This window comes from Argentina silus, assembly GCF_951799395.1.
Source record: "Argentina silus genome assembly, chromosome: 19".
NCBI lineage: Eukaryota > Metazoa > Chordata > Actinopteri > Argentiniformes > Argentinidae > Argentina > Argentina silus.
Window position 1 is genome coordinate 13,996,435 of NC_139673.1, and position 12,500 is coordinate 14,008,934.

General features: G+C 47.7%; 2 protein-coding genes across 2 annotated transcripts in view; both read right to left on the reverse strand.

The window, feature by feature from the left end:
- LOC310819902 (fibrillin-1-like) overlaps positions 1-12,359 on the reverse strand; it is a 42,846-nt gene extending 30,487 nt beyond the window's left edge. Inside the window, exons 1-20 of the mRNA XM_083691313.1 lie at positions 12,311-12,359; positions 11,930-12,085; positions 11,572-11,691; positions 11,244-11,369; positions 10,921-11,043; positions 9,614-9,736; positions 8,663-8,815; positions 7,884-7,937; positions 7,490-7,615; positions 6,946-7,071; positions 6,107-6,226; positions 5,682-5,819; positions 4,939-4,989; positions 4,518-4,643; positions 4,152-4,379; positions 3,585-3,710; positions 2,796-2,924; positions 1,669-1,794; positions 690-815; positions 326-448 (exon numbers count right to left, since the gene is read on the reverse strand). Of these exons, the coding sequence (XP_083547439.1) occupies positions 326-448; positions 690-815; positions 1,669-1,794; positions 2,796-2,924; positions 3,585-3,710; positions 4,152-4,379; positions 4,518-4,643; positions 4,939-4,989; positions 5,682-5,819; positions 6,107-6,226; positions 6,946-7,071; positions 7,490-7,615; positions 7,884-7,937; positions 8,663-8,815; positions 9,614-9,736; positions 10,921-11,043; positions 11,244-11,369; positions 11,572-11,691; positions 11,930-12,044 (2,359 nt within the window). The 5' untranslated portion in view covers positions 12,045-12,085; positions 12,311-12,359. The remainder of the gene's footprint in view (positions 1-325; positions 449-689; positions 816-1,668; positions 1,795-2,795; positions 2,925-3,584; positions 3,711-4,151; positions 4,380-4,517; positions 4,644-4,938; positions 4,990-5,681; positions 5,820-6,106; positions 6,227-6,945; positions 7,072-7,489; positions 7,616-7,883; positions 7,938-8,662; positions 8,816-9,613; positions 9,737-10,920; positions 11,044-11,243; positions 11,370-11,571; positions 11,692-11,929; positions 12,086-12,310) is intronic.
- LOC310819592 (fibrillin-1-like) overlaps positions 12,068-12,500 on the reverse strand; it is a gene marked incomplete at its 3' end in the record, with an annotated part of 20,265 nt that continues 19,832 nt past the window's right edge. The window contains exons 10-11 of the mRNA XM_083690897.1: positions 12,311-12,413; positions 12,068-12,085 (exon numbers count right to left, since the gene is read on the reverse strand). Of these exons, the coding sequence (XP_083547023.1) occupies positions 12,068-12,085; positions 12,311-12,413 (121 nt within the window). The remainder of the gene's footprint in view (positions 12,086-12,310; positions 12,414-12,500) is intronic.

Consider the following 12,500-nt stretch of genomic DNA (forward strand, 5'->3'; position numbering starts at 1 on the left):
CTCCTTCTTTCTTTCTCTCTCTCTCTCTCTCCCACTCTGTCTGAATGCTGGGAGATTGGAGGGCTCTCATAACTGAAACTATTGCTCACTGTGTGTCAGCACTAGGGACAGAGAGAGACAGACAGGCAGACACAGACAGAGAGAGAGAGAGAGAGAGAGACAGACAAAGATAGACATAAAGAGAGAGAGAGAGAGAGAGAGAGAGAGAGAGACAGACAGACAGACAAAGATAGACATAAAGAGAGAGAGAGAGAGAGAGAGAGAGAGAGACAGACAGACAGACAGTTGTCCTTCAGTACATAGAGGGCTGGTAGGATTAACTGACCCGTGCAGCTCCGGAGGTCCGGCATCAAGGCGTATCCACTGCGACAGCTGCACTCGTAGCTCCCCTCAGAGTTGGTGCAGAACGTCTCACAGCCGCCATTCTGGATGGTACACTCATCAATGTCTGGGATTGGGAGGGAAAAACACACACACACACACACACACACACACACACACACACACACACACACGCACGCACGCACACACACACACACACACACACACACACACGCACACACACACTCACTCACTCAGTACACACACCTACAAACAGCTTGATCCATATGACTTTTTTTTCAATTTCAAGACAGCAGAAAAAGGGGAGATAGTCTCCAAAAAGGTCGAAGAGCCTTCGGAGGTCTTACCAACGCAGGCTAGTCTGTTTTCTGTTGACTTGTATCCCGTGTTGCAGGAACACTGGTAGCGGCCAATCATATTCACGCACTGGCCGTTCCTGCACAGCTTATCACTCAGTTCACACTCGTTAATGTCTGTGGAGCAAACGTTAAAACAATCGTTAAACACACGCACACGCACCCACACATGCACACACGCGCACACATGCACACACCAACATCTGGAGATGGGGCTGAATTGAAGCTCTTGAACAATAGAAGATCTGTTTTGTTTTGCCAAAGTTCTTCCCGTTTTAATTCAGCAATAAAAAATAAACAGTCTGAATGGGTAGTTAATATGTGTGAGCTCATCCGCTCATATATTCACACGGACACATTCCTCAGTCCAAGCAGTGGATTGCAGAGAAATGAATAAGCAGCCCATTATAGTCCAATCACTGGAGGAGTGTCATTTGTTTAGACGTCGGGAGAAGTCATCCTCTTCTGTAGTCTTTAGTGTGATATAACCCAGCTGGACTCTACTCTCAGACTCTCTCTCTCTCTCTCACACACACACACACACACACACACACACACACACACACACACACACACACACACACACACACACACACACACACACACACACACACACACACACACACACACACACACACACACACACCTAGCAGCCCATCTATCAAGGGAACAATCCCCCACATTAAAAAACACAGTCCAGCCCACACACTGAGACAGACATCAGGGGAGGATCTTCTCTAGCCTCAGAGCAGACCAGACAAAGCCTGGTGTCATCCTTCCTATCCTCCTTCCCTCCCTTTCTTTCTTCCTTCCTTTCCTGCCCCCAGATAAAGGAAGGGGAAACCACGCTTTGACCCAGTGACATAATGATGAGTGATGATCATTCAGTGAAGGAAGGAGGAAAGGATGCGTTTTGATAAGTGGCTTTCTGTCTCGCACTGATGACCTCACTGATGATCTCATTACTCACCTAGACAGGCGGATCCGTCGGGGGCAATCTCATGACCGTCGGGACACACACACTGGAAACTGCCCTCGTTGTTCACACACTCCCCGCCGCGACACAGCAGAGGGTTCCGCTCACACTCGTCAATGTCTGAGAGGAGAGAGAGAGACACACGCATGCACGCGCACACACACACACACACACACACACACACACACACACACACACACACACACACACACACCATCAATCGAATCAGAGACTTTCTGTACTCATTACTGCTTTGTGGGGTAATTGAATATGAATTCACACCAGAATGCAGTCAGAGGCGAGGCTATGGTTATTACATTTTGAAATAACGAAATAAACCATCAAACATTTTCACAGATGGCCAGACATTAAGACTAGTAATTGCATATAAAAGTAGTTTTGCAGTGCGGCTGAATGGTTTTGTGTCCTAAGTGTGCAAATCAAGTATGCAATAAACTACAATTATCTTGGTGGTGTGTTTCTGTACAGGAGAGGGACCCAGGCAGGGCGTGAGGGGCTGGAGGTGGCTAGAGGGTAGGGTGATCTCACCCCATACACTCACACACACACACACACACACACACACACACACACACACACACACACACACACACACACACACGCGCACACGCACACGCACACTCACATGCACACAGTACACACAGTACACACAGTACACACACACACACACACACACACACACACACACACGCACATATCTCAGGCCAGTTCCTCCCCCTAGGCAGCACCTCATTTAGGACGTCAGTCAGAACCACAGTCTGAGGGAGACCAGAGTCCTGATGACTGGGGGCTGCATGGCAAGCCTTCCCCGCACTTATCCTCTTTATAGGCTGGCAGCCCCCGGCTCCCTCTCAGATGCTGCCTTTTACAGTGTGTGAGAGAGTTACTGAGACTGAGTTTCCCTCTCATGTTATGATAGACTAAACATGTTTTTGATCTGTAATGTAATGCTATATGATATTGGGAGTGTGTTTTGTAAAAGTGTGTTAAGGAGTTGTGTGTGGAGGTGTGTGTTAAGCAGTGTGTTGAGAGGAGTGTGTGTTAAGGTGTGTGTAGAGGGGTGTGCGTGTTAAAAATGCGTGTAGAGTTTTTCCACTTACCCATGCAGTTCTTCATCATCATGAAGCCGCTCTCGTAACCTTGGAAACACTCACACTCGAAATCCCCGGCCGTGTTGATGCACACCCCCTGCCCACACAGGTCGGGAGAGATCCGACACTCATCGATGTCTACGGGGCGGCGGGAGGGACAAACAACTCACGTTCAGGAGACATTTACATTTACATTTATGGCATTTAGCAGACGCCTTTATCCAAAGCGACTTACAACAAATACATTTGTCTAAGGAAGTGAATCATCTATACCTCAGTCATCATAAGAAAAAGTCATCTATGCCAGGACCAGGGGCCATAGGCAGTCACAATGCTAGAAGAAGGAAGAGCATACCTACTCTTCTCCTCGCTTAAAACCAAGGAATGTAATTTAGTGAAACAGCAGGGGGACTGTAGGGACTTGCTCCAGTCCGCCACAGCACAGCCAAACTCAGATTAGTCTGAATGAGCTGAATACAAGTCGGGGGGGTTTACACCACTTTACAGTAATAGGGTCTGGCAAAAGGCTGTTAGATAGGTATTTGAAGAGAATGACTAGCAGACATGAAGGACAACAACCCTATAACAACCCCTCTCCTTGAGTTCTGGGATGATAGTTGGTGCTTTAATGTTCTGGTTCAAAATGGCTGCCGTGGCATGGCCCATGTGGGTGATACACAGTGGTGTTGGATGAGGTGAATTTCCCCCCTTGCAATGTAAAGTGACTTGATGTCGAATGAAAAGTGATATATACCTGATGATAGTAATGTTATCTGTTTCTGTGGGCTGTGGACTCACCGGTACAGTTCCTCTCGTCCGAGTCCAGAGCGAAGCCGTTGTCACAGCGGCAGCGGAAACTACCGATGGTGTTCCTGCACCTCCCATTGGAGCACAGGCTGTGAATCATCTTACACTCGTTTATATCTGAGAGAGGGAGAGGGAGAGGGAGAGAGAGAGAGAGAGAGAGAGAGAGAGAGAGAGAGCGAGAGAGAGAGAGAGAGAGAGAGAGAGTGAGAGAGAAAGAAAGAGAGCGAGAGAGAGAGAGAGAGAGAGTGAGAGAGAAGGAGAGAGAAAGAAAGAGAGCGAGAGAGAGAGAGAGAGAGAGTAGAGAGAGAGAGAGAGAGAGAGTGAGAGAGAAGGAGAGAGAAAGAAAGAGAGCGAGAGAGAGAGAGAGAGAGAGTAGAGAGAGAGGCATTAGAGTTGCAATCGCAATTCAAAATGTATTTGTCTGTCATCCCTCCCCTCCCCTCAGGATAGGTGAAAGGAATATGGCAGAAGTTCAACTTAGCCTACAGTATTGCTTGCACCGATTGTAGAGGGTGTGTGCGTGCGTGTGTGTGTGTGTGTGTGGGTGGGTGTGTATACCTTTGAGGAAGGGCTTGCCGTTGATGAAGTCCCCTCTGTGTGAGAAGCCAGGTCCTCGGGGACAGAGCTGAGTGTAGTCAGGAGAGCCTTTCTCTGGACACTCGTCACACTCGGGTCCCCAGGCCACGCCCACCGAGCAGCAGCAGAAGTCCACGCGGTGTTTCCCCGGGATCGGAGCTCCGCACCGCTCGTCCTCATGGCTCAGATAGCACTGCTCCGTACGCAGGTCTGGAGGGGGGAACACACACACACACACACACACAAATACACACACAGTTATAGTAAACTCAGACAACACTACTTTGTGCCCAAACATGTACATACACACACACACACACACTACAGTATATGGACTACAGTACCCACCGATGCACGTTCTCCCAGAGGCGTCCACAGTCATACCCGTGGGGCACTGGCAGATAAAGGAGCCCACTGTGTTGACACACTTCCCGTTGATACACATCCCCGGGAACACCTCACACTCATTCACATCTGGCGGTGGAGACACAAGCAACAGCACAACCTAAATCCCATTAACACCAATACAACACTTCACAACACAACAAAACTCAAGGGTGCAGCCATTTAAAAGTAGTCCATCTATGCCAACAAAAAAAAACAGTGTTAACCAATAGTGAATGTTGAATTTAAGAGCTTTGAGATAGCATCAAGAACTATTCATGTCATTTTGCACTCTGATATCAAACACAGAATTCTAGGTTAACATGTTTGTAAATATGATTTGATATCAACATTCTATGCAGAGACGTTGTCCAGATAGCCTTACCTTCACAGGTGGTCCCTTTGACGCGGGCGTAACCCTTGGTACAGTACGGATCTGGAAGAAGAGGAAGAGGATACAACCCTGATGAGAACTGGTACTACATTGTCTTATGAAGTGAGAGGGGTCTAGGATGTGAGAGGGGTTTAGGATGTGAGAGGGGTCTGGGATGTGAGAGGGGTCTAGGATGTGAGAGGGGTCTAGGATGTGAGAGGGGTTTAGGATGTGAGAGGGGTCTGGGATGTGAGAGGGGTCTAGGATGTGAGAGGGGTCTAGGATGTGAGAGGGGTCTGGGATGTGAGAGGGGTCTAGGATGTGAGAGGGGTCTAGGATGTGAGAGGGGTCTAGGAAGTGAGAGGGGTTTAGGATATTAGAGGGTCTGGGATGTGAGAGGGGTTTAGGGTGTGAGAGGGGTCTAGGATGTGAGAGGGGTCTAGGATGTGAGAGGGGTCTAGGAAGTGAGAGGGGTTTAGGATATTAGAGGGTCTGGGATGTGAGAGGGGTTTAGGGTGTGAGAGGGGTCTAGGATGTGAGAGGGGTCTAGGATGTGAGAGGGGTCTAGGAAGTGAGAGGGGTTTAGGATATTAGAGGGTCTGGGATGTGAGAGGGGTTTAGGGTGTGAGAGGGGTCTAGGATGTGAGAGGGGTCTAGGATGTGAGAGGGGTCTGGGATGTGAGAGGGGTCTGGGATGTGAGAGGGGTCTGGGATGTGAGGTGTGGGAGGGTGTAGGATCAGGATGCCCGTCTCACCAGGTTCACACTTGGCACAGGGGCTGCCCCAGGCCTCGCCCATGGTGGCACAGCAGTGGGACTTGAGTGTGGCGCCGTTGATGTTGATCTCACAGCGGTTCTGGTTCAGCTTCAGCCAGCAGGTGCCTTTACTGGTCTCTGTGAGGGGAGGGTAGGGGGAGGGGGGAGAGGGGGGGTAGGGGGAGGGGGGAGGGAGAAGGGGAGAAGGAGAGGAGGAGAGGAGAGGGGATTGGGGGGGGTGGGAGAGGACAGAAGAGAAGAGAGAGGAGAGGAGAGGAGAGGAGAGGAGAGGAGAGGAGAGGAGAGGAGAGGAGAGGAGAGGAGAGGAGAGGAGAGGAGAGGTTACACTGGTACAGGTCAGGATTATAATGGTAGAATTCAAAAAGCAGAGTAAGTTCAAGTTAACCCTTCTGTTGCTCACGTACCAATACACTGCATTCCAGAGCCGTCCAACGTACTGCCCGCTGAACACAGACACACGTAGGACCCCGGGCTGTTCTTACACTCCCCGTTCACACATGGGCTTGATTCACACTCATTAATATCTAGAAGGAGAATAAGAACCGACATATTCACACCCGCTAATGACACCTACAAGTTATAGTTCAAATCTCACATCATGATATACACACACCGAACACTTTATTAGGAACACCTGTACACCTTCTCATGGTGGAGGTGGTGTAATGGTGTGGGGAATGTTTTCTTGGCACACTCTGGGCCCGATAATAGCAATAAATCATCACTTGAATATTTGAGTATTGTTGCTGACCATGTGTATCCCTTCATGGCCACAATTTAACCATCTTCTAATGGCTACTTCCAGCATGATAATGCACCATGTCACAAAGCAAAAGTCATCTTAAACTGGTTTCATGAACATGACAATGAGTTCAGTGTTCTTCAGTGGCCTTCCCAGTCACCGGATCTGAATCCAATAGAACACCTTTGGGATGTGGTAGAACGGGAGATTCACAGCTTGAAAGTGCACCCGAAAAATCAGCAGGAATTGCGTGATGCAATCATGTCATCATGGACCAGAATCTCAAAGGAATGTTTCCAACATCTTGTGGAATCAATGCCACGAAGAATTGAAGCTGTTTTGAGAGCAAAGGGAGGTCCTACCCAGTATTAGTATAGTGTTCCTAATAAAGTGTTCGGTGAGTGTATATTAATGTATTATATCCTGTATTCATTTAAGGTTCTCCCAGGGAAAAGCAGTTGTGTGGTGATGAGATGAGCACGGCTGAGAGAAGTGTCTCACCCTCGCAGACGTCCGTCTCAGGGTGGAAGAGGAAGCCCGTGGGACAGTGGCAGGTGAAACTGCCCGGGGTGTTCCTGCACAGGCCATTGTCACACAACATCCTGTTCACCAAACACTCGTCAATGTCTGAGGTGAGAAGAGGAGAGACACACACACACACACACGGACACGGACACGGACACGGACACGGACACGGACACACACATACACATACACACACATACACACACAAACACACAAACACACAGAGATCAATTCATCAATTCAAGTTCAATACACACACTGACCACACTGGCTCTGTATCCACTGGTATCCAAGACACACCAATAGAAAATGCATACATACTGTTCTGCATTGCTTTTAAATATTATATATTTGTATATACAGTATATTATATGTATTATGTATTTGTAATATATAAACAATTATACATTTTGCCTTATTTGTAAAATCAAGATCAAATACAATACATAGTAACTAAATAGGTGATCTTTAGGTAAACAGTGAAAGGATGAGGATAAATCATTCAGGGTACAGTACTTACCAAAACAATTTTTGCCTGATGTGTCGACCTCAAAGCCCATGTTGCAGTTGCATTTGTAAGTCCTCAACATGTTCTCACAGACGCCGTTCTGGCATATGTCAGGGTCCAGGGCACACTCGTTAATATCTGCCAGGAAATTACAGTCAAACAAGTTAGCACCCCATTGTTTTGCTTGATTGACTTGAATGACTGTGGTTTCTGCATGCGTCTGTCTTTTAATAGGATGGGTTACACACATAATCATATATGTTTACACACACACACACACACACAAACACACACACACACACACACACACACACATGTGTAAACGTCCGCCCGCCCGCCCACACGCCCACCCACCCACACACACACACACACACGCACACACACACACACACACACACACTGTTACCTCTGCCATCACTGGTCGTGCCTGGGCCATTACTGCACAGAGCCAGGAATTCAGCTGCAAGACGCACACACATACACACACACAGCACGGGTTAATAAAACTCCTAAATGAAATAACAGTGTTTCAAAAAAACATCACATTTGCCAAAATCCCCAAAATCTCAAAGCAAGACATTTAATACCATGTTATTATCCATTTTCATGCTTTCTCATTTAGCCTGGATGTATATAAAACGCTTTTCCTTAATGTGGTGGAACTTTGGCGTCTTTTTGATATGGAGACTTTAATTGGCAGGACTAATGAGAAATTACTGGTATGGGAGAAACAAGGGGCTTTGGAGACTTCTAGAAGCTTCCCCACTGAAGACGTCTCAGCGTTGAACAACACGAGATGATGACTTAATCTCCCCTCTCTTGTCTCTCCAGATTATATCAGTTATGAGTGCAGTGGGGTTTGGATGGCTCAAAGTGTAGAAACCAGTAGAAAAATAGAAACGCTGTTACAGCACTCTGTCACGCCCGCCTTAACCGTTCGACATGATATGACAACAATCGTGATTTAGCTCCAGCTCACGCCAAGCCAAGGTTTGGTTAGCAAGGCTGATAGACCAGAGGACCAAAATACCTCTATATAGACTAACAAGAAACATGATTCATGTTGTGGTGTCTCAGAGTCAATGTTGATGAGTTGGTGCTGATGATGATGATGATGATGTTATTGGACGTGTGTTGAGGTGAATGTGACGGCGGTGTGACGGGGGGTCTGAGGGTAAACAGTACCTGAGCTCTGAGGCGGGCACGGTTGGCATGGCTCCCCGAAGGCGTACTCGGCGCTGGCGCAGCAGCACTCGGATTTGGTCACGGCGCCAAAGAACGGCCTCACACACTGTCCCCGCTTGTACCCTCCGTAACACGTGCTGCGCATGTGTGTGTCTGTTTTCAGACGGACAGACAAACAGAGAAGCATGACTCCTCTCGCTCTCCCTCCCTCTCTCCCTCCCTCTCTCCCTCCCTCCCTCCCTCTCTCCCTCACTCCATCCCTCCCTCCCTCTATCCCTCCCTCCCTCCCTCCCTCCCTCCCTCGCTCAAACAAACAACAACGCTGGAAGAAAACAAACAGTTCTCTCCGTACCGAGGGAGTCGATGCATTCTCCTGCTCTGATATCATCCTGAACAAATTCACCCAGGCAGACACACACACACACATGCTGTGGAACAACTATTTCAACACTTCCTGCACAATGCACAAATACATGTCATGGGGGAACAAGGAATGAAGAAAAATGAGAAGCACAACCATAAGTTCCCCAAGTGACAGTCTAGGGGTCTAACCTGACTGGGGGTCTGGCCCCACTGTGAGATAAACTGCTGGAATAAGACTGAAGGTCAAAACAACAAGTGTCAGAAGTGACCCTGCATCTGAAAGTCATTGGCTCTACTGAGAACCAAATGAGAGAGTTGGAACCTCTGGTTCCTGTTGGTTAAGTTCAAGGAAATAAGTGAGTAAGCTCCAAAGCTCCAAGTGTTGTGTTTATTGTCTCAAGTCGACTGTGTTTTCACCGTTGACCATCTGTGGAGTTCTATGCTGTGTGTATGATGTATACAATATAATTCATCTGCAGTGCTATTGATGTACTGTATTATAGGCCTATGTATTTCTGAATTACAAAACAGAATCAATCAATCAATCAATCGTTGACGTCAAAAAGGGATTAAAGAGGATTGACTCACCGACACAGACGCGGCCGTCCAGGCCCACAGCCAGCCCAGGCATACAGTCACATCGGAACGACCCCTCCGTGTTGACACAGTGGCCGTTCATACACATACCATGGGTTTCGCACTCGTCAATGTCTACCAGCGGAGAGGGAGGAGAGAGCACGGGGAGACAGGGGTTAGGATAGGACTCAGGAAACAAGGGAAACACACAACTGGCAATGGATAACCGATCTTCTTTTGTCTTTCCTTCCACAGATAAAACATGTGTACATCTTTATCCAATGCCAGTTATTCAACTTCTAAGATTTCACAATTCTGAAAATGAACGGTACGTGATCATATCGAGAGCAAACCTGTTACGAAAGCATTCCTAAGGGAACTAAATTAAAAAAGCAGACACGATTGCGGTACAAGTTTATCTCTGTTCAAGATGCTATGACTTGACAAAAAAAAAGAGCTATATTAGAACTCTACCCCGAATGTAAATACAAGTGGAGTATTCCAACAATTATCATAATGAAGCGTAAACAGCAGTGATATGGTTGGTTGCTGTGTTATGTCTGGTGTCAGTGGAGGGCAGGAACATGGTTTCCTCCACCGTAGACAGAGAGGGGAGTTCTGGGCCTCTTCTAGACTACACACTTCATTAATGACTAGCATACGTCAGCAGCACCCGGGCAGCATCCCCATTCAAGTGCTTCTCTATTTGTTTACCTAACCATTATTTATACAGGATAGTCTCATTGAGATCAAAATCTCTTGGACTAGAGAGGCCTGGTCCGCTCCAAGGTGCTGCAGGGTGAAAGTTGAAAGCCATTCCCCTTCAGATGACATTATGATTGTTTTATTGTGTAGGATAATATAATGTACAGTATACTTTTTCTATGTATGTATGTATGTATGTATGTATGTATGTATGTATGTATGTATGTATGTATCTACCTATTTATCTGTCTATCTGTCTATCTATCTACCTATCTATCTATATGTCTATCTATCTATATATCTATCTATATGTCTATCTATCTATCTATCTATCTATCTATCTATCTATCTATTTATCTATCTATCTATCTATATGTCTGTCTATATATCTATCTATCTATCTACCTATCTATCTATATGTCTATCTATCTATATATCTATCTATATATCTATCTATCTATCTATCTAGAGAATCTGCACAACAAATGTAGCTTGTCAAATGTGTTAGCGATGAGGCTAATGAATGTACAGTGCACAGAAGTGTGTGATTGGCTCAGCAACCCGGCGAGGAGGCGGACTGATGGTTTTGATTGGCTGTGGGGCAGCAGACGTACCTACACAGAAGCGTCCGGTGGGGTCCAGCAGGAAGCCTGGTTTGCAGATGCATTTGAAACTGCCATCCTCATTGATACACATCCCATTCAAACACATGTTCCTGATCAGACACTCGTCCTGGTCTAGGGGAGGGAGGAACCCACAATGAAGAGAATTATTAGTATGATACATATTCATATACATACATACAGATCAGCGGTACGTACGCACATCCGAAAGAAACATTGGTTCGGTTAGTGAATGTTTCTTTGAGAGTTTGACTTCCACTACAGTACAGTAGTAGAGTTCAGGCGTGAGATCTGGAGGTTGACATGAGGCAGACCTTGGCAATTCTTCCCGTCGGTGGAGAGCTCAAAGCCGGCGTTGCAGACGCAGTGGAAGCTGCCCTCCGTGTTCACACACCGCCCGTTGTTGCAGATCCGCCCGTTGGCCACACACTCATCCAGATCTGAGGAACACACACACACACAGGACATGTTCTACTGACCACTCTACCTCAGCACAGTGTGTGTGTGTGTGTGTGTGTGTGTGTATGTGTGTGTGTACCGCACATGTGTGTGTGTGTGTGCGCGCATGTGTGTGTGTGTGTGCGCGCATGTGTGTGTGTGTGTGTGTGTGTGTGTGTGTGTGTGTGTGTGTGTGTGTCTCACCTCTGCACTCCGTCCTCGTAGAGGTGGTCTGGAAGCCAGGGCCACAGCGGCAGAAGTAGGAGCCGGCAGTGTTGACACACTCCCCATTCACACACGGGCTCCTCTCACACTCATCATCATCTAGGAACAACCAGAGGAGACCTTGTGCTTTACACAAGGAGACACATACACAATCCATCCATCCATCCATCCATCCATCCATCCACCCATTCATCCATCCGTCCACCCATTCATCCATCCGTCCGTCCGTCCGTCCGTCCGTCCGTCCACCCACCCATCCATTCATCCATCCATCCCTCATCCATCCATCCCTCCATCCCTCATCCATTCTTCATCCCTCCATCTTTGAGCCACTCACCGATGCACTCTCCGCGGGGGTCCAGTCTGAAGCCCATGTTACACTCACAGCGGTATCCCCCGACGGAGGGGACACACCTGCCGTTCAGACACAGGTTACTGACCGCCTCGCACATGTTGGTCAGGTTGCCCCTGTGTTCTATTCTGGGTAGGATATCTGGAGACAAGACAGAGGGGTTAATTCCGTAGAAATAGGACGTGTAGAACAGAGACAGCCGTCAAATCGGAAATGATTTCTATGTCCAAACAATCGGACGGCACACAAGAATTCATAGCAATATTTTGCTCAAACAGAATCCGACTCACACACGCACACACACACGCACACACACGAACACACGCACACACGCACACGCACACACACTCATACCCTCACACATACCTGGTCGAGGTCCCGGTAGGGGCTGGAAAGGAATTGGCTGTAAGGGGGTGATTTGCCCGGGGAAATATGGTACTTGGCCAGGAATAGGCTGTCCTGGGTAGATCTGAGGAGGATGAACACCACCGACACCGACACCGCCACCAGCACCACCCCCATTAACACCCCCACCCCCGCCCCCAACACCACCACC